Genomic DNA, 19,428 nt, shown 5'->3' with positions numbered 1-19,428 from the left:
TAAGATTTTTGGCGTTTATTTAATAAATTGGATTGTCAACCATAAAAAAAATTGTAATATCAAAAGTTACTTGCCATTATACCATAAAAATATAAGTACTAAAACAATTAAATCTATTTGGATGACAAAAATATATGAACACAATTATTTATTTTCAAATGACTATTAATTTACATTTCAATATCTGTTAAAGAACAAAATATATTACCCTACACAATTAACACATTGAACAGAATATATTTAAGCCGGCATTAAAAAAGAGAATACTACTGAAAAGTTATTTTATAAAAAGACTTAAGAAAACAGGAACAACCCAGCAGAAAAATAGTACAAAATCTACTGATACATCTTAACACATTAACACATCTGATATACATTAACATTGTCTCAAAATAAATGAATAGTTGATGTACAATTACTTGCTAAAATAACATTAAGATAAATTGAAGTATTCCACTGCAACACAAAAAATGTTGATATATGTACAATATAAGTGTATAACACCATGAACAATAAGAGTTTCATATTATTTCCAGTTGGAAGTTGTTTCTTAACATTTCTTTCTTTTTCTTCTATTCTTCTTATGTTTAAATGAGTTACTATTATGCAATGAATGCGACTTTAATGGAGATGATGTTACTAAATCCAATTGCACTGATTCCACAGTTGCTTTTGAATTAAATACTCCATTTTTTCTAGATCTCGTTTGTTTTTTTATATGTAATTCTTCATCCAGAGTTGTTGAAGAAACCTCAGAATCATGGGTTTGATCTAAATTTGAAGTTCGTCGCCTTTTTTTGACTGATTTTAAGGTCCCTATTTCAGTCTTTTCCTACAAACAAATGATAATTATATCATAGTTTTATAAAAACAAAAGTCTTGAATTACACTCTGTTATATTGATTTTGATGACATTAACATTAATGTATTAGTATATATGTCGATTCTGTTTATATTAACGTTTATTGTTTATTATATATTATTATGAATTTGTACCTTTACTACAAAAATTAACTCCTTAAGACGAGTTGGTGCCAAAACGCAATAAATACTAACATGCGGTGTCAGGATAAATTGATTAAATGCTTCCTGGACATCACAACATTATTTATAATATCACAAGATAATGTATAATAAAGCACTTATTCTGATCAAATCTACGAGGAATTTTGAAACATGGTTTCTAACTGCTTACTCAAACATAGATATACATAATTAGAACTACAGATCAATGCTGCTTAAAAAATAAAGTTACTTTGCTGCTTAAAAAATAAAGTTACTTTGTAGCTTTTTTAATTAAATAAATCAATACACTATATATATATATATATATATATATATATATATATATATATATATATATATATATATATATATATATATATAAATTATATATAAATTATTCAATAGTTTTGTTATGCAGCAGTGTAGTTACTGAATATATAATACATTAACATTAAAATACTTAAAAATACAGCAACACTTACCGGATCGTGAACACGACACACAAACCCTAGAAATTTATCGTGACGAACATTGGTCTCTGCATGTGTAGGACAAAAGGAATTTGTACATTTAACGCAACACCTAATTGTTCTATTTGAACAAATATTACAGTTGTGGCGTGGACAAATAAATTTCGATGCTAAAAATAAATTACAATGAAATTATGCCAATTAAAGGAATCGAATAAATACCATCAGAAGTATAATTTAAATTTAAACATTTCCTATGGTATCCTTTGTTACAAGCTTTATTATTGCAAATTATATTAGCATCTTCTTGATTGCATATGAAACAACTTGGCGCAGCTTGTGGTAAAACAGATTTCTTCTTTAATGATTTTTTTGATCGCGAGGATGAATTTTTCGCGTTATGAATTTTTAGCTCATTCTGCAATTTTTCAGGCTTCTCGATTTTGGCTTTCACTCCTTAAAAATGAATGTATGAAAGTTAATGGTGAAAATTGAAAGTGAATAAGTACTATAATTTTTAAACTCTATATATTCATTTTAAATAAATATTTTAAGGCTATTTAAAAATATCCCTTGATTTTGAAATGCGTTTTTACATCATATGTAATCGGGCATTGTATATGACAACTGATGTAAATGTTCTTTCGTGACGATTTTACTCGCCCTCGATAATTCGTAATAAACTATACCCAACTCAAGGTCAAGATATTGTCAATATAATGTTGGCGATCATCAATTGAGCCAACAGACTTCCTCTCTCAATAAAATATCTCCTATACAAGATGCTGGTTTGATCAGGCGTTCTATACGGCTCCAGTGTCATCTCAAGCACGTCCCACCTAGTCAGATGTAACGTCCCCAAGTTTTTCAGAATAAAATTCTCAGGAAAATAATCAATGCCCCTGGTTCATCAGGAATAATCAAATTCATATCTCGAGATTTTCGTTCATTCTTCCTCTATTGGGTAATAGATCTATTATAGGGTTGGCAGATATTTTAAACCATTAACTCATCCGGCTCTTCGTGGCCTTATCCTATCGCAGCCAAGACTACCAAGTCATATTCTTACTCTCAATCGTGTTGAGCTTTTCCATCAAGTAATTAACTCAGGTACCGCGAGCTGCATAGTGTGATAACGACGCCATGCCCTTACATGACCCTCGTGCCTCTTAGCGTTACCGGTCACGGGAACCCTCCTCACTAACAGTAGGAAGTATCAGTTAGGGTAATGGGATCAACTGTATGAATTTTACTAATAGTTAAGTATATTTGCATCGTAAACTACTGGTACAAAGTTCTGTTGAAAAATAACGTAATTATACTTATAATTTACCTATAAAACCACTGCAATTTGGTGCACCGCACTTGCAAACTTTTTTTTCCTGACCTACCACTTCTAAATTGTAATTAAATGTTAACTCTGAATCTGCTTCAATATCACAATTTGCAAAAAGTCCAACTCGAGTTTCTCCCTAAAACACACATATACTATATATAAAAACTACCCTAAAATAACTATCAATAAATAATTACTTTTATCGTCCACTTTTGAGTAACACAATTTGGATCACATGAATGATTCATAAATCTTGAATAATTACCCTTTGGCCCAGCATCAATGACTCTTTCACTATCAATGGTCATAAAATAATAATTTTCATCTTTTTGGGCATGCATTTTCGAAATCCTCCTTTGATATTCCTCTGAATCTATCAATTCTCCGACATATTCTATTATAAATTGACCTTTCTTGATAGGAGCCAAACACTTTAAACCCCAACCTCTTCCTACCGACATTCTAAGATAATTACTTATGTTTATATTAGCAATAATATACAAGACTAACCTTGAGTTTTGCAAGGAACAACAGGTACATATTCTCTTTTCTGAAACGCTTGATTCCAGCAATTAGTAGTTGCTGCACATATCTCTGGGTCACATTCAGTCATCAAAAGCCTATACAATAATATATAAAATTGCCTATAATATATATTACAATCATTTTATAAATACCTATTGATACAATCACTATCTGGTCCACATGGATAAGGCTTATTAGGATCACATTCACAGGCATTAACGCTACTTACATTCAATTCGAGTGTCTTAACATTTCCTATAGGTTTGTTTTTATTTATTTTTACAAAAGGTGGAGGTTTTAAATTATTGATAATTTCAGCTTCACGCCTCATTTTATATTCTACAAAATTATATATAACAAATATCAATAAAACAATATAAAAGTACTTTATTTTTAAGCATACCTTTTTTAAGTTTAAAAGCTAAGGTGGCATCTTCAATTGCTTTTTTAAAACATGTATTTATTCTATTTTTAGGTTTATTCAACTCAGATAAACTACCTCCCGTGTCACCTTCTTGAAACAAAAATGACCTAAAATTAAGCTATTATCAGCATCTTATATTCTTCAGTATGATAACTTATGGTATACCAATTATAATGGAAGATTATAAAGGAAAAATATTTATAGACATAATAAATTATAATAGAAGACAAATTATTTTCAAATACCTTGATTTGTTAACCCAATAATGGTCATTAGTACCAAAAAATCTAACAACAAAATCACCCTCTTGGTGTTTTATTGACTTTATATTTTCAGGTATTTCATTTGGAAACAAAATTAGGGCTGGCCACCACCGATAGTGACCTAATTTTACCCACACAATTTCATCATAAAGAGGGAATCGACCAGATTCACAATCTTCACATATATACTACAAATAAATAAAGATAATTAAAATAAATGTTTTTAAATAAGATATATTAAGATATATTCTTACTTTATCATCATCAGTTAATGTAATTGGTTGACATTCTGGATGTATGCTGGTAGGGCAAGTATCACAACATATTAAGTTACCCCCTTTTGAACAAATAAAACACCAAAAGGTATTAATGGGTTGCTTAGCTTTATTACCATGTCTTGGACAAATAATCTAAAATATCAGTTTTAATCAATATATAGTGTATAATACTTAAGTAAATAAACACATATAATAAGACATTGCCTAAAAGTGATTATTTACTTTAATAATTAAATTCCAGTAATATAAAAAGTGCAAACCTGTGATCCACCTAAAATTACTGAACCAGCAGGAATACAAAAATTAGTTGCATGAAATGCGGCCGGACAACGAACGCATCTTGCTAATTTTTCATTAATTGATCTAAAAATTATTTATAAGTACATTTAATTTAAAATCTGGCCTACTTACCTAGAATTTGATCCAAATTCATCTGAAAAACATGTGTGGCATGTATGACTAGGACATGTAAATGTGTCTTCTGTGTCATTATTCTTTGACCATTTTCCAATTGACCATTGAGTTTGAGGCCAAGCTTTTAAACACTGTTCATGAAAATATTTACCACATCGGTAATAAGAACATTTTTTTCTTTTAACAGTCCCTTTAATTGATACCTAAAATGTTAATTTATGACAAATATGACTGTATAACATACGAAAGTTATAGTTTAGAAATGTTAAATTTACTCAATCTCTAGATTAATTATATTCTACTACCCTTTACTTTAAGAGGGTCACCTCGTGTTGTATATTGAAAAAATCTGTTGTTTGTGAATAAATAGGTTTCAAAACATGTATACCAATATATACTGTAAAGAATATACTGCCAGTGACTTTCTAGTATTTAGAGTCGCAGTATCACGGTTAAGAAACCAGTTGTTCGGTTAGTCTTTGGCTGAACGCTCGATGAAGTAGACCTATTAGACATGTCAATTTGTTACCTGAGACCTTTCAATTGGTTTGAAGTTGGACATTTTTGTTGTCATTCTGATTCTGTTGAATAAATACATTTGAATTATTTTCTCTTCCAAAAGTTTACCAGATAAGAATCATCAGCATCAAATCTGTCCAGAGAGCGATTACAAATGGTACAAATGGTGGCAGTCTGAAGCTAAGAAGAATTCAATTATGACAAGTCGCTTTTAACATCAAAATGTTAAATCCATATATGAATACTTGTCAATTGAACCCCAACTGTTAACCTGGTGTTTAGAAGCAGAAGCGTACAAAAATAATCTTGTAAATTAAGTGATAAGTATCACTCCTTTCGAGCAGTGCGTAAACTATAGCATAAAATATAGCCAAAATTGAAGCAACCATGAAGCATCTTTAAAAAATACCACAAGGAAGAACATCAAGTTTTCTATGGAGATATAGTAGATTAAGAGTGAGTAAAAATTTCGTACCTAATTTTGAACCTTTAAAGTCTTTTTATAACTGGTCTCACGATATCGGCTTGGCCGATGCCCCTGAAATTTCAATATTATTGGCACCGATTGTTCTATCATAATAAAATAATAAAAAAATATGAATTTGAAAATTAATTTTCAATATTATCTAATTATTCTAGTTTATTCCATAACCACAACTTCACAGATTAAAACTCCATTTGGTATTTTGATTTTGGAAAAGCCAATCAGCCGAAAACAAAAATTGTTTTCAACATAGCTGAGTTAACATGTTACATTTAAAATATGTTATGTTACATTTAAAATATGTTAACTTACTACTGAAATATCGATCAATATATAGTATAGTTCAGACTTCCATATTCTTGTTGTTCGTGAAAAAGTCTAAAAAAGCTAAAAATCACCCAACACACGGTGTGACTTCCTTAACCGTCGATTTCATCCAATATCCGTTGCAGTGACTTGGATTTGTTTAAATATAGGTATTACCTGTTTCCAATTACCTTATAGAACACAAGGCCTTAACAGCGATCGAAGTGGGCAATTTAGCTTATTGATCATTATCTAAACCGATAATTTACGTGGTGTTCTCAAAGCAACTAGTTATTAATAATAAAGTAAAATTAAATATTCATTTATATTTTAGCTGTATTATTTAAAAGCGCTACACATTGCGTAGAATACGTCATTAAACCATTGGCTATAAGTAAACTTCGGCAAAAGATCGCAGAAAAAAGTAACAGTGGCTTAGATTGATATCAATTATTGAATATTTTAGGGAATTATTGATTAGTGTAAACTTAAATACCAATATAAGTTTGTTATGCTACATTTTTTAAATACTAAATATTAACACTGCTTACCTCTAAACCACAAACAAAACACATTGAAATTCCATCAATTACACAATAGGAGCATTTAAAGTTATCTGGATCAAAATAAAACTTTTCTTCATTTAATATTTCAGAATCGGCAGTGACGTGACAATTTCCTTTATCTGAGCTTATTGATAAATTTAGATCTACATTACAAAGAGACCCCTTGTCACTTTTTTCTAAAGATGTAGTTGAACACTCCTCTGAACTTGAATAATTTTGATACTTATGAGAATATTCCAATATACTCATCACTTCCTAACATAAATAATGTTATATACATAAATTTTCATATAAAAGTAATACTAAAATATAATTACCTTCATTTTATAATCAATTTGTTCAGCTAAAGACAATTCTGGAGGTACATCCATTTTCAATGGAGCCGTAATGGTATGATTTGATTTGACAGTTATAATTTGGACTTGCTCATGTTTAATTTCATTTCTTGAACCCTGAATTGTCTTATTTGAAGTTTCATATTGATCGTTATGTTTAGTGGCATATTCAATCTTCCTGGCATTTTTTTTGATAATATTTTTTTGATACATATTAGAAGCACATTCTAAGTGGTAATAATTACAACACTTTCCTTTACACTTAAAAATGTTATCTTGTTTTAGACAATAATCACATACCTAAATAAATTTGTTTCAATTATTAAAGCTAATGATACTAATAATTAGTTTTATACAACCTTAATATTCCTAAAGCCATTGAATAGATTATTTTTTCTATGAAGTTCAGTTTGATACTCAAAAGAATATAAATTTGACATAAAATGATTTACATCAGCATTTGGCTTAGGTTTTAAATATGAATGTTTTTCAATTTTTTTTCCGTGTATTGTATCAGCGGGATTGTCTTTTTGTTTTGGGTTATCAAGTTTCCTCTGGTTATCACTGAAAGTGAAAAAAATTAGTTCCAATCGTAATTTGAATTCCATTAGGTTTTGTTTAAAAAAGCATCTTATAAAATACCTGTGAAATGCATATACATTTTTTTCTTGGATAACATTTACATTTGGCCGTTCACCTCCTGTTTCTTCAATAGTTTTTAAATTTTCACTTTTTCCTAGAATAAATAATCCTTAACCACCAATAAATTAAAAATATCCTATATATACCTTTAACAACTGAATTTATTTGAGATGCATTTTTTATTTTCGAGTTAGACTTGAGTTGTACATTCTGACCAACATAAGTAGCAACATCTTTTTTAAATTTTTTACTGGCAATATTAGAATTAAGATTTTCAGTAGTAGGCTGTTTTCTTTTAGAGCTTTTAGGCTGCAAAATTGAAACTGATTTATTTTTTTCCGCCTTCCTCTGTTTCTTAAAGTCTCGAAACTTATCCCAACAATTTAATAAATAGGCATGGATTTTATCATATGTTTGACCCTTAACTGATTCAAGCTCTTCTATGGCTTTATTCCATTTCTGAATAATTTGTCCTCCACTAATTATATAAGGTTTTAAAGCATTGTATGCTTTCCTCTATAAAAAATTACCATTAAAATTATATTTTACCATTAATTTTGACTGTTCCATATCAAAATACGTTATCTAATCAGAATTCCCAACTAAGATATCTTATCAAACAAAAACATTTTTATATGAAATATCCAAAAACTTATAATAGTGATTATGGGTAAAAGTGAAAGCAAGTTAGCCAGTAAAACAAAGTGAGTATTTTATAACATTTCAACAAAATAGGGTATACTATACCTCTGATTTCAATTTACTAACAATCAGTTCCAAATCATGTTGGCTGCAGTAAAGCATAAGATGATTTTTATGTATCCAAGCTCTTCTACCATTATCGCCAAAAAACCTAATATGATAATATATTGTGGTCAATTTGTTTTCCTTATTTACTAAAATTGAAGGTTTTGATTAAAATTATGAAACTGATAAATGATTAAATTTAGTGTTAAATTGAATTAATACTCAATTTAAACATAAAAAATAGATATTTTTACCATGTCTACAATAGATATTATTTTCTGGATCATAACAAATAAATGCTGGCCAATAAGGATATTTGGCTAATTGTGCCCAAACAAGTTCACCAGCTTTGTATGGAAAAACCTCTAAAAAAGAATATGTTACAACTTATTTCAAAAATTATTTTAATTTTTACAAAAATATACCTTGATGATAATCATCAATTTCTGTTTTAATTTTTAAATGGCTGTATAAATCAATTTCCTTATCATGTGATTCATAGTCACTGAAATTTTCTAATTTAACACAGACTGATTCATCTTTTTCCTTAAACCTGTAAAATATATATAAATGTAAATATATATAGTATAACATTAAATTTAAACTATAATAATATACTTTAACTTTGGAAGTGAAGAACTTAAAAATGCCTTTCTTGGACTTTTATAGAATTTCCATGATGGAATGCATATTTCTTCGCTCTTATTAATCTTACATGAAACTATATTCGATTTCAAAGTATGTGATCTTAGTTCTCTTGTTTCAAATACATTTTCATCCAAATTTTTATTATTAAATTGTAGATTATCTACAGCATATTGTATAGGTTCTTGAATATTTGGTGATCTGAAATAATATTAAAGTAATAAAATATACTATTACTACACACATCAATCTATTTGTTAATAGAAGAAAATATTTTATTACCTGGTACTAAACAAACTATTTGAATGTTGTTTCTTCTTAAAATTGTCAGTAGAATCAAGATCTAAAAACTTATTGTGTAAACTGGAAGGTGATCGCTTAGGATTTCTTTTATTTGTTGTATCATTGACAACTTTGCTTACAGATTTATTAGTCACATTAAAAGACACACTTTCCTCGGAAACTACATTAGATCTTAAAGCTCGTTTCGGTATTGTCATATTACAAACTTCATTATTTCTTTCTATAATATGTCCTCCAGAAATATTAATGTTACCAAGGGAATTATATGGCTTTGAAAATTTTATAGTTCTAATATTACTCTGTATATCCTCAAATTCATTATAGCTTTTATTCTTATACTTTGATTTTTTTAAAACTTTAATTTTCATATCAATATTTGCTAATTCTTTATCTTTAATTGCTTCTTCTAATGCTTTTACTACTTGATTTTTTAAATGTGCTATATCTATATCTTGCCCATCTTTTGTTATATTTATTGTACTTATTAGTGATGTACTAAATTTTTTTTTTTTTAGAGGTGTAGATGTATACATACAATTATTTGGTGCATTTTCAATTATTTCAACAGAGAAATTTAAGTTTTCATTGGTCCATTCATTATAACAATCGATGAATTCAGGTTCATTTTTTTTCCTAATATCATCAAATGGAAACAAACTCTCCACATCCCAATATGGAGTTATAACCTCGGGATATTCTACCAACCATGGCTGGTCAATTAATTTCAAATCTAAAACATTGATATCCCAAGGATCAACAGAATGTGTATCTAGTGGTGATCTTTCTTTCTGGTTGGAAAACATTGGAGTGTTGGAAAAAATTGGTTGATCTGGTAAGCCAAAACTTTCACCATATTCATGAGATGTTTTTTTTCTACAACCATAATATTTGTGGTTTAATTGCTTATATTCATTACTTTCATTGCAAAATCCAAATAAACACTCTTCAGAATAATTTTCTGTATTGTCACCAAAATTCAAATCTTGTGTAACACAAACATAATTTATTCTTTTTTCATTTAATTGAGTATCTTTATTTGGTTTATTTCTTTGTTGAATTTCATAATTTGTAGTTTTCTTTATGTTGGGTTTTGACAAATTCAGTAACATAGAATCATCTTTACTGATTGAGTGCGGTGAATATCTTGTTCTTAAACGTAATGATCTTCTATTTGGTGAAATGCTCATGTCAACAATCTAAAAGTATAAAATAATACAACAAAACAAATTACACAATTTAAAAATTAACCTAAAAACTGTTAAGTAATACACTATAATTTTAACCATACCTTATAAATGCCTTAAATTTTGTTATCACTTAAAACATTTGTAAATTCATACCTATAACCAAACAAACTATACAATCTTTACAATAAGGGAAAAAATTCACTCAACATACACTTCTTTAATAAATGCAATAATGTGAAGTTAGACCTAACTTTCCCGCGCATTTGCTTCTATTTATTTAAAAGCCGCGGGAAATTTGATTTAATATTCTAGTATACTATAATATAAAACTCTAAAATAAGTAATAATGAGTATCAGAATGACAATAGAATATGTGATATCTATGTACAATATATTAAACAGTCTGATTAAATATATCAAAATTGTATCATACAATTGAAAAAATTATTTTGGAACAATTCTAAGTACAGATAAAATTTTATTCAGATAAGATAACGTGCAACAACTCAATATGGTGGTGTTTTATTTAAATTAGTTATTTTGTGATAAAAGTTGTTAGCTATTCTATGTAACAATTTAAAGCTGTTTGATTCTAAATATATATACACATATATTACATTTATTTGGGAAAGTTTTCCAAAATGGATACATTTGAGAATATCAAGAAAAGTTTATCCAGGTATGTGACTCACCGTATTTATAATAACTAATAATTTTGATTTCCTTTGTTTTATTATCGTTATTATGCATTATTTTAGTGCAGAGTATCAAAAGGCAGTAACAGAACATAAAGGTCATAACATAACAGGAGTAAGGTAATATACAGTATATAGATATTTTCTCTATATAACCATGTTTAATCTATTTTTCTATTTTGTTTAGTTATAAGGAACGACACACCATAGTAACAAGTTCAGTTAATATTCAAAGTTCATCAAAACAAAGTATGTTCTGGAGTAAGTTCTATAATTTTTCATAATAATTATTTATCATTTATAGGATCAGCCTCAGTATCTGGATATCCAGCATTGGAGATAGGAAGAATTAATACATCTATGCCATATAGGTCAATTTTTAATAATCCTGAAAATAAAGGTAGACTATTTAATTATTACTATTAAAAAAGGGTATTTCTTGTAATAAAAAATGTGTTATAGACGCTGTACCCTTTACAACTAGAAGAACTTCAACTGCATTCGAGCCATCATACAGAACAGCATTTAATTCTAAGAATACCTTTGGTACCTATTCATCTCCACCTCAACCTACTAAAGCAAATTCAAGTTACCAATCGCCAATTTCTCCTATAAAAACATATTCTTTATCATCAACACCATCTGTAGCTGGAACCACGAATTTTAGTTTACCCTCAACATGTTTAAGAACATTAGGAGCAGAATCAATACCGACCTATTCAATAAAAGGTTCAAAGTTAAAAGGTATTGTTTATGATATGTAATAATAATATTTAAATTAAAACATTATTCACATTATTATTTAGTGACTATAACCTGTGTTATAATTGTCACTAAATAATAATAGCGAATTAGTGACTAGACCTTTTCTTCTTTCCTTTCATATTTCTTTATATATTTGCAGGTAAAGCTTTAATTATTAATAATATAAAATTTCAAAATAAACATGAGAGAAAAGGTGCTAAAAAAGATGGACAAGATTTAGAAAATACTTTAAAGGCTATAGGATTTTCCTGTATTAATAACATTGATTTAACCGCAGAGGTAAAAAAAATATTTAAATATATATATATATGTATATATAAAACGTAAGTTTTAGGGTATGAAGAAAAAAATTAGCACCTTTGCTAAAGGACTATCCAGAACTATCGACGTATCTATAATTGTTATAATGAGCCATGGGACTAACTTTAGTAGTGCAGATGGCAAACCATTACGAGGTGGATACACAGAAATAGTAGGCACAGATGGTAACAGAATTTCTATAGATGATGTAGTTGACATTTTCTCTGAGAATGCTGGTCAAATAGAAGGGATACCAAAAATTTTTATATTTCAATGTTGTCGGTTAGTTTCTTTATATTTTTCCATTTATTTCTATTAGAATAATAGCACGTTACTAACACCACTTTTGTACTATATGTTCTAATATAATATTCACTCTTTAGGGGAGAATCAAATCAGATTCATGTGGATGCAGTTCCATTTAAAAAAACACAACATTCGGACATATTATTAGCCTTTTCTACATTACCTGGTAAATATATATATATATTTTGCTTGTACAGATCTATACATTTACTTAATTACTTTCTAGGATTTGTTTCCAATCGACATCCAAACGATGGTACGTGGTATATTCAAAGTATTTGTGAAATATTTTCTAAAATGTATAAGGACCATCATATAGAAGATATGTTAAAGATGGTTAATGAAAATTTGTCGAAAAAGGATTCGCAATATTCCCAAACTTCTACTTATGAGTCAAGAGGTTTTAAAAGATGTTTCTTATATCCACAATAACAAATCATTTGTTTTTTACTACTTTCTGTAATACATAATATACAATATGTGCCATGTCAATAATAATAAGATATACAATTTAAGTTTTGATTATTTTCTTTCATACTCAGAGTTCCTACAATATGTGAGTTTATTTAAATAAAATTCAATTAAAATAAATGGTAATCCATGTATAATAATTTATTATTAACTGTATACAAACACAGTGGTTGATGCTAAGGTATACTATATATATGGTATAGTAAATTTAAGGTTTATATAGACTAACGGTATATTATATAGACATACGGTGCAATGTTGCCGCACCGACTTTAAGTTTTAGTTTATCTTGGCTTTGATATATAACAACATTACATTTATTAACAATAGTACATTTAACGCATATATTATTCAAGGACTTTTACTACAGATAATTATACTGCCACAATAGATTGCAGGTTGGAGTTGTTTTATCATGATTACATTGAACGGTTTTCCACACCACCTATAATATGAAGAATAGTTTTAAGCGTGATTTATATTTCGGTATATTCAATTAGGCCAATTATAAATATTAGGCAGGGATTTGAAATTTATCAAACAAGTCAAAATAAAGTTTATTGGTTTACAATCTCTAATGATTACCACTAATATTCTAGAGAATTTTACAGATATTTGATAATGGGGCGAATTTTATACGCTAATTCTATTACATGTTTGGACGTATCAGACAGCGTTTTATTTTTTTTTTAACTAGAACAAAATGAGAAGGAACAATAGTGTCTGATTTTAAAACGAATTTACAATCTGAGATAGGCGAGTACACTGTTATTTTGAATAGATTCTCTATGTAGTCAAAGCAGGTTGTTGAAGAATATTATGTATTCTTGGTTGAATCTAACTTATTGTTCTTCATTTTGGAGGTGATGTTATTCACAGTCCCTACACTAATATTTAGCGCAGCAGCAACACGGAAAAAACATTTTCAATAAAATTGCAGCAACATACTATAAGTTGCTGTTAATTGATTGATTGTTAATATCATACGTTGTTGATGTTTGCTTGTTGATCATGTGTCAATGTCTATCTATATCCAAGGGAGACTGTTCTGGTATCATTCCCTGGTGTTGACATCGTTCGTTTATGCTGACTTAGTATCTGATTGTTGCACAGGGATTAGATATTGGATTTAAATGCTAACTTTTATATAATTTTTAAATTAATTTTCTAGAACGTCAACAATGTGCCCGTCGGCAATAAGTATAATTATATGATTTCAGTTATATAATATAACCATCCTGACATGTAGAAGATTACTTCAGTAAGTGATCTGCTGTACAACTTATAATCTAAATCTTATTCTAGATACTATTTTAAAGTCTATCCTAACTTATTCTAAAAACTATTTCAATTTATTCTAGAGAATATTAAATCTCACTCTATGTCTATTAATTAGTTCGTATAGTTAATTAGTACACTGTCATCGCACACATTTAACTGTTTGGCGAGTGCATTGGGATGCGACAGATATCCATATTTTTTAACCTGATATTTTTCGATATTTTTTAAGGAAAAATTAAAGACATTTCGTAAACATTATAAAATTGGTACTCAATTTTAAAGCTTAATTAAAAATCTCAGTTATTACAAAATATATTTTTATATTTTTTTCTGGGATATATGGATATTTTTTTAAATATCTAAATATCAATATTTTTCTTGGCGGCCTACACCCCTAGGCAGATTCACAAAACAGTCCGTATATTTTGTGGGCGGATCAAATTCACATTGAGACTCTGTCATTCCCAGTGACGTCTTTCCGACTGAACGTTGCCAGTAAGTCAAATTTATATTTATATATGACGAAAATAGTATACAGTGCAAAGTATATATAAATAATTGGGTGAATGCGCCTGATGAAGTAGATGTTAGAGTAGTTGCTTGTAAATATAAAAATGTATGAACGCTACGGCGCATGTTCGTGTTAAAGCCACCCGGATAGTATGAGGATCCCTTCATTTTGATTCATTCTGTGTTGTGGCTTTAGAATAGAGAGACATTCTCTATTCTATGGCTTTAACCGAGCTTTTTGTAAAATATAAATAGAGAGCGACTCAGTTGAATTCAGTGTTTTAATTGCCCAAACACCTTTACCAACTACAAGATCGGTTCTAATAATATACAGTCGAACATAGAACCTCCTTTTTTGAAGTCTGTTGAAAAAAGGAATGGAATAATGATCCAAATATGTTGTCCACTAAATATTTGTATCGTATTTTCTCAATCAATCTTTATCAACTATTTAACCATCGCCCTCTTTTTAATAATACTATTTATCTTCTATCAGGAATACATTAACTTTATTATTCCTTGAAACTTCAATGAAAGAATTTAAACGTTTTAATATTCAAAAATTTAAACATTTATCATTGAGTGGCCTAGAAATCGAAAAAGTCAGTTAAATGAAACATAAATAGTTGTTAATCTAATAATTTATTTATCAAAATATTGTTCTTTTTACCTTACTACATAAAAAAATAATCTTGAAAAATAGAATTCCAAAATGCTGCTATATTAATGTATATTATATTTTTATGTACAATGTATTCTACAAACAAAACATAAAATCATACATGTGAGAATTGAAGATGGGCACGTGGTGAGAGAGACTAATATAATTATTTATGATTTATTCGAGTGATTGACAATTGACGGCACAGCTACTTGAGGGTGCTCGGAGAAGAAGGGACCGTCAAGTTTTTTGGTCCTGATTTACGATCTGACAAGGTTTCCTTGCTGATGTTAACTCAATTTAGAAGAGAAGGCGCTTTATTTGGGGCATGAGAACCTGAGGCGGCTTGGATAGCCGCTTTTGGGCGGATAGTCTTCGGGGTTACCCGATTGGAAATGCCTCTAACAGGGATTTGATGTGGGAATTTTTGGAGAGAGCTGAGGTTGCATAAAATTTCTCGTATAAGGAGAAAACGAACCCTTTTATTTCTGTTTCCTGATGAATTTGGGTATTTCTGATAAACCATGGCGCGATAAGAGTTTATCTGAAATGTTTATTTTGTATTACTTGAAGCTTTTCCACTAGTTCCGGTCCAACAAACCGATACCAAGTGTTAGATCCATATAACACAACGGGTCTGATAAGCAACTTGTAAAGAAAAAACTTTAATCATCGGAGACAATTTACTTTTTCTGCAGATGAGGGGGTTAAGCACTGCGGCGACACCGTAGTGTTTGAAGATTGCTTCATTTATCTCTGTTGAGCATAGGAAGCTTCGGTCAAAGATGAGGCCGAGATATATGGTTTTCCGTCGCCACGGGATTGAGACTTTTTCACTCTCGGCTGGTAGACGCGGATGTCTCTCTGATTATGAAAGATTATAGCCTGGGTTTTTTGGGGGTTGATATGCAACTCCTGCTTTGAAGACCATCGAGTATCTGTGTCGGGGTTTTTATAGGTCCAGCTCCATCGTGTGTACTGTGTTCGTTTCCACATATTTATTGAACACGCTAGTGAATATACGTAATATAACGCCAGTAACACAATACAAAATTATTTTTATCCGATTATATTAGTAGTGGATATGGGTTTTAAAAATCAGATTGCTTTATAATTAGTTGTTTACTATATTATTTCAATATTACAAAAAATATAACATTTCATCGGTTTTATTTAGCAAATATTTAAATCCCTTCAGACTATGTTAACTTATTATAAATAAATTGGTATTAAAACAGGTTTCAATACAAAAAAATGTTGCATATGTTTTATAAAATAAAAATATATCTATAGAATTTCGCATGTTAGATGTAATTTTTATTAAAAAATAAGTATTTTAATTTAGCCATGTTAATAGCATAAAATAAAAATCCTCTAATAATGGTTTCCTTATATCTCATTACAAAAATGATTTGTCTTAATTTTATCGTATGTTATTAATAATTAAATTCAATTTCAAATTGTAATACAGGAAGGTTTACAATATAATAAAAACTATTTACTCTTTAATATTATATATTTCTACTTTTAAATTTGAAATGATTCCTGTTTTAAATCAATTAGTTTCAACAAATATTAAAAATATGCCAATGTGCTATAATAAATGTTCATCATATTGCATTGTAAATAGACAAACAATATAAAATACTATATTTTCATATATGTATATTGGTATACTACGGTATTGTGCTAGTTTATTTTCAGCAGCATTTTTTTTTTGAACTTTATAAAATCAAACAATAATTTTAAATCGATCGAAATAATTCAATATCTAATTGTAAAACAGGAAGGTTGACAACGTAATAAGAAATAAAAAATATTTACCTTTTTAATGTTGCATACTTCTACTTTTAAACTTGGAATGACTGCTGTTTTAAATCAATCAATTTCAACAAATATAAAAAATATGCCAATGTGCTATTATAAATGTTCGTCATATTGCATTGCATCTTCATACAAATACATCAGTATATTCCACTATTGTGTAAGTTTGCAAAACTACCTCTAAAATTTCTCTGAAAATAAAAAGCTTTGTTCATTCATTTATGCTAACACTTTGTGATTAATATCTTTTACTATAACTGAATTGCTTGAATGACTGTTATAAAGCCTAAATATGAACTTCTGTATGGTGTTTGTGTTTATACATTACAATACACATGAGCAAATTAATATAGAATGAAATAAATGAGATGATATAAATATGTGCCCAATTTAATTTCATACTGACATGTCATACCATTTTTACAAACTTAAATACTTTAATTAAAAAACATATTATCTAAATCTATTCTTTACATCTAAGTATCACACACTTTATTTTTGGTAGTTGTTTTATATTCATATTAAGATGTTATTGACAATTGCCCTTCTGTTGTGGTATTCTGTTCCATTTCTTTTAATAATGCATCTGCCTTGCTTAAAGAAATTTGTGTGAAGTAGCTGACTGGCCTAGTAAAAGTATAATCTTTATTCATAAATTTGAAACGAAGTCCTAAGACTATATTTAATGCAGACACATCATAACTATGACACCCAGAATATCTGAAATAATTAAGATTAATGATATGTTATATAAAATTAAATGCATTTTTACACCTATATGAAGGTTTTTTGTCAAATTTACAGCCAACCGACTGAGCTCCAATTGGAAATATACAATCATGAGTTAAAGCACACTGTATCCAAGGCAATATTATTTCTTGGTGAATCTCTTTCAAATTGACAAAGAACAATACATCTGCCTTAACCTGTAAACATAATGCAACAATATAATAAAACAATTTAATTAAAAAAATAGTTATGAAAGCTATGGTTTTAGCATTTTAACAATATACACAAGTACCTACCATTTGTAAAAACTGAAAATTTTCTGCGTCTGTTCTAAAATACTCAAACATTTTTTTGTGAGTTAAACTTGTGACTGGATGTTTTGTTTCTAAGGGAAATGTTAAGACACCCTTTTTTAACACTCTTCTTTCAAACAAATCTGTTATCATTGAAGGTGTTACATTAAACATAAATCTGTAATTACACTCTAAAAATAATATGGCACCAGTTCGACTTAAAGCATCCTGAAATGATATAAAGTTAACCATCAAAATAAATAATGATATAAACATTTACCTGTATTATTAATGGTCTATATGCATGTAAAACTTCATCTTGTACATGAGATGGAAAATCATAAAAATTTAAGGACATAACTTGACATTTTGAACTGTTGCAATAATTCTGTAGCTAATTTAAAACAAATTGAATACATAATACAAAAACTAACTAAGAACAACTTACAGTTTTTAAGCTATATTCTGATAATCCTAAATTATAAACTAAGATAGTATTATTAGCCAGAACTTTGGCTACATTATTAATAAGCCCTATAGCTTGACTTTCTTCACCCTTTAAAACATATGTAACAATAATAGGAAGAGATGAATTTTTCCATACATCTTTTGGATATAATCTTGGACTATCATCAGTAAAGCCTAGAATATCTAGTAATTTTTGATCTGTAACTAATGCCTTTTTTTCAGCATCTCGTAGATTCTCCTAGAAATAACCTTGTTATATACAAATTATTTAACATTTGTATTCTTACTTTAAAACTTTGAAATTGTTCATTTGTAGTTGTCACAATATCTTGGATAGTTTGATGTTTATTTTGACCAAGAATTACAAAAAAAAAACTTACTATTAAAATAACACATAATGTTGTTACAAAATTTTTTATTCTCATTTGTAATCAAAATATTTAGATATGATTATCTTAGGCGGTATTTTTCATGTCCATTTGTTTTAATTTCTTTAATTATAGCTTAGAATTTCACATTACGAAGAACTAAAACATTGTCTACAAACTACCTCAATATTAACACATTCATAGTTACACAAAATTTTACTGTTTGTGAGAAAAATGAAAAATGTTAAGGTTAACGCAGGGTTAAATTACTATGACAGGGTTACAAAATACTAAAATAGTAATATTGT

The 19,428-nt window shown here is 28.5% G+C and overlaps 3 protein-coding genes across 6 annotated transcripts; 1 reads left to right on the top strand and 2 right to left on the bottom strand.

Moving 5' to 3' along the window:
* On the bottom strand, positions 1–10,857 carry NSD (Nuclear receptor binding SET domain protein). 3 transcript variants are annotated; one of them, XM_076397427.1, is made up of 24 exons: positions 10,661–10,727; positions 10,551–10,602; positions 9,242–10,458; positions 8,933–9,160; positions 8,740–8,867; positions 8,569–8,679; positions 8,315–8,463; positions 7,714–8,083; positions 7,568–7,661; positions 7,285–7,489; positions 6,908–7,225; positions 6,576–6,845; positions 4,713–4,918; positions 4,562–4,664; positions 4,278–4,433; positions 4,006–4,211; positions 3,740–3,867; positions 3,489–3,675; positions 3,322–3,431; positions 3,009–3,262; positions 2,809–2,947; positions 1,698–1,931; positions 1,488–1,645; positions 1–832 (listed from the first exon to the last, which is right to left on the bottom strand). In XM_076397427.1, the coding sequence occupies exons 3-24, from the start codon at positions 10,447–10,449 to the stop codon at positions 551–553; spliced, it is 5,244 nt and encodes a 1,747-aa protein (XP_076253542.1). In that variant the 5' UTR covers positions 10,450–10,458; positions 10,551–10,602; positions 10,661–10,727; the 3' UTR covers positions 1–550. The 3 variants fall into 3 exon arrangements, with proteins under 3 accessions (XP_076253542.1, XP_076253540.1, XP_076253541.1); XM_076397425.1 differs by having other exon boundaries at positions 10,551–10,686; XM_076397426.1 differs by having other exon boundaries at positions 9,242–10,857.
* LOC143191968 (caspase-3) lies at positions 8,204–13,030 on the top strand. 2 transcript variants are annotated; one of them, XM_076397432.1, is made up of 9 exons: positions 8,204–8,271; positions 11,208–11,264; positions 11,332–11,393; positions 11,449–11,544; positions 11,607–11,888; positions 12,049–12,188; positions 12,244–12,491; positions 12,593–12,681; positions 12,742–13,030. In XM_076397432.1, the coding sequence occupies exons 1-9, from the start codon at positions 8,234–8,236 to the stop codon at positions 12,945–12,947; spliced, it is 1,218 nt and encodes a 405-aa protein (XP_076253547.1). In that variant the 5' UTR covers positions 8,204–8,233; the 3' UTR covers positions 12,948–13,030. The 2 variants fall into 2 exon arrangements, with proteins under 2 accessions (XP_076253547.1, XP_076253546.1); XM_076397431.1 differs by lacking the exon at positions 8,204–8,271 and adding an exon at positions 10,913–11,128.
* A 3,515-nt stretch (positions 13,031–16,545) lies between these two features.
* Positions 16,546–19,396, bottom strand: LOC143191961 (uncharacterized). Its single transcript, XM_076397420.1, has 6 exons — positions 19,040–19,396; positions 18,733–18,990; positions 18,565–18,678; positions 18,288–18,512; positions 18,037–18,188; positions 16,546–17,982 (listed from the first exon to the last, which is right to left on the bottom strand). The coding sequence occupies exons 1-6, from the start codon at positions 19,175–19,177 to the stop codon at positions 17,784–17,786; spliced, it is 1,086 nt and encodes a 361-aa protein (XP_076253535.1). The 5' UTR covers positions 19,178–19,396; the 3' UTR covers positions 16,546–17,783.
* Between the last annotated feature and the right edge of the window lie 32 nt (positions 19,397–19,428).

The sequence above is a fragment of the Rhynchophorus ferrugineus genome, unplaced genomic scaffold (assembly GCF_030347505.1).
Source record: "Rhynchophorus ferrugineus isolate W39M unplaced genomic scaffold, kcgeb_rfMv2 rfM2, whole genome shotgun sequence".
Lineage (NCBI taxonomy): Eukaryota > Metazoa > Arthropoda > Insecta > Coleoptera > Curculionidae > Rhynchophorus > Rhynchophorus ferrugineus.
The sequence above is the reverse complement of the archived record's forward strand: the minus strand, read 5'-3'. Positions and strand labels throughout refer to the sequence as shown.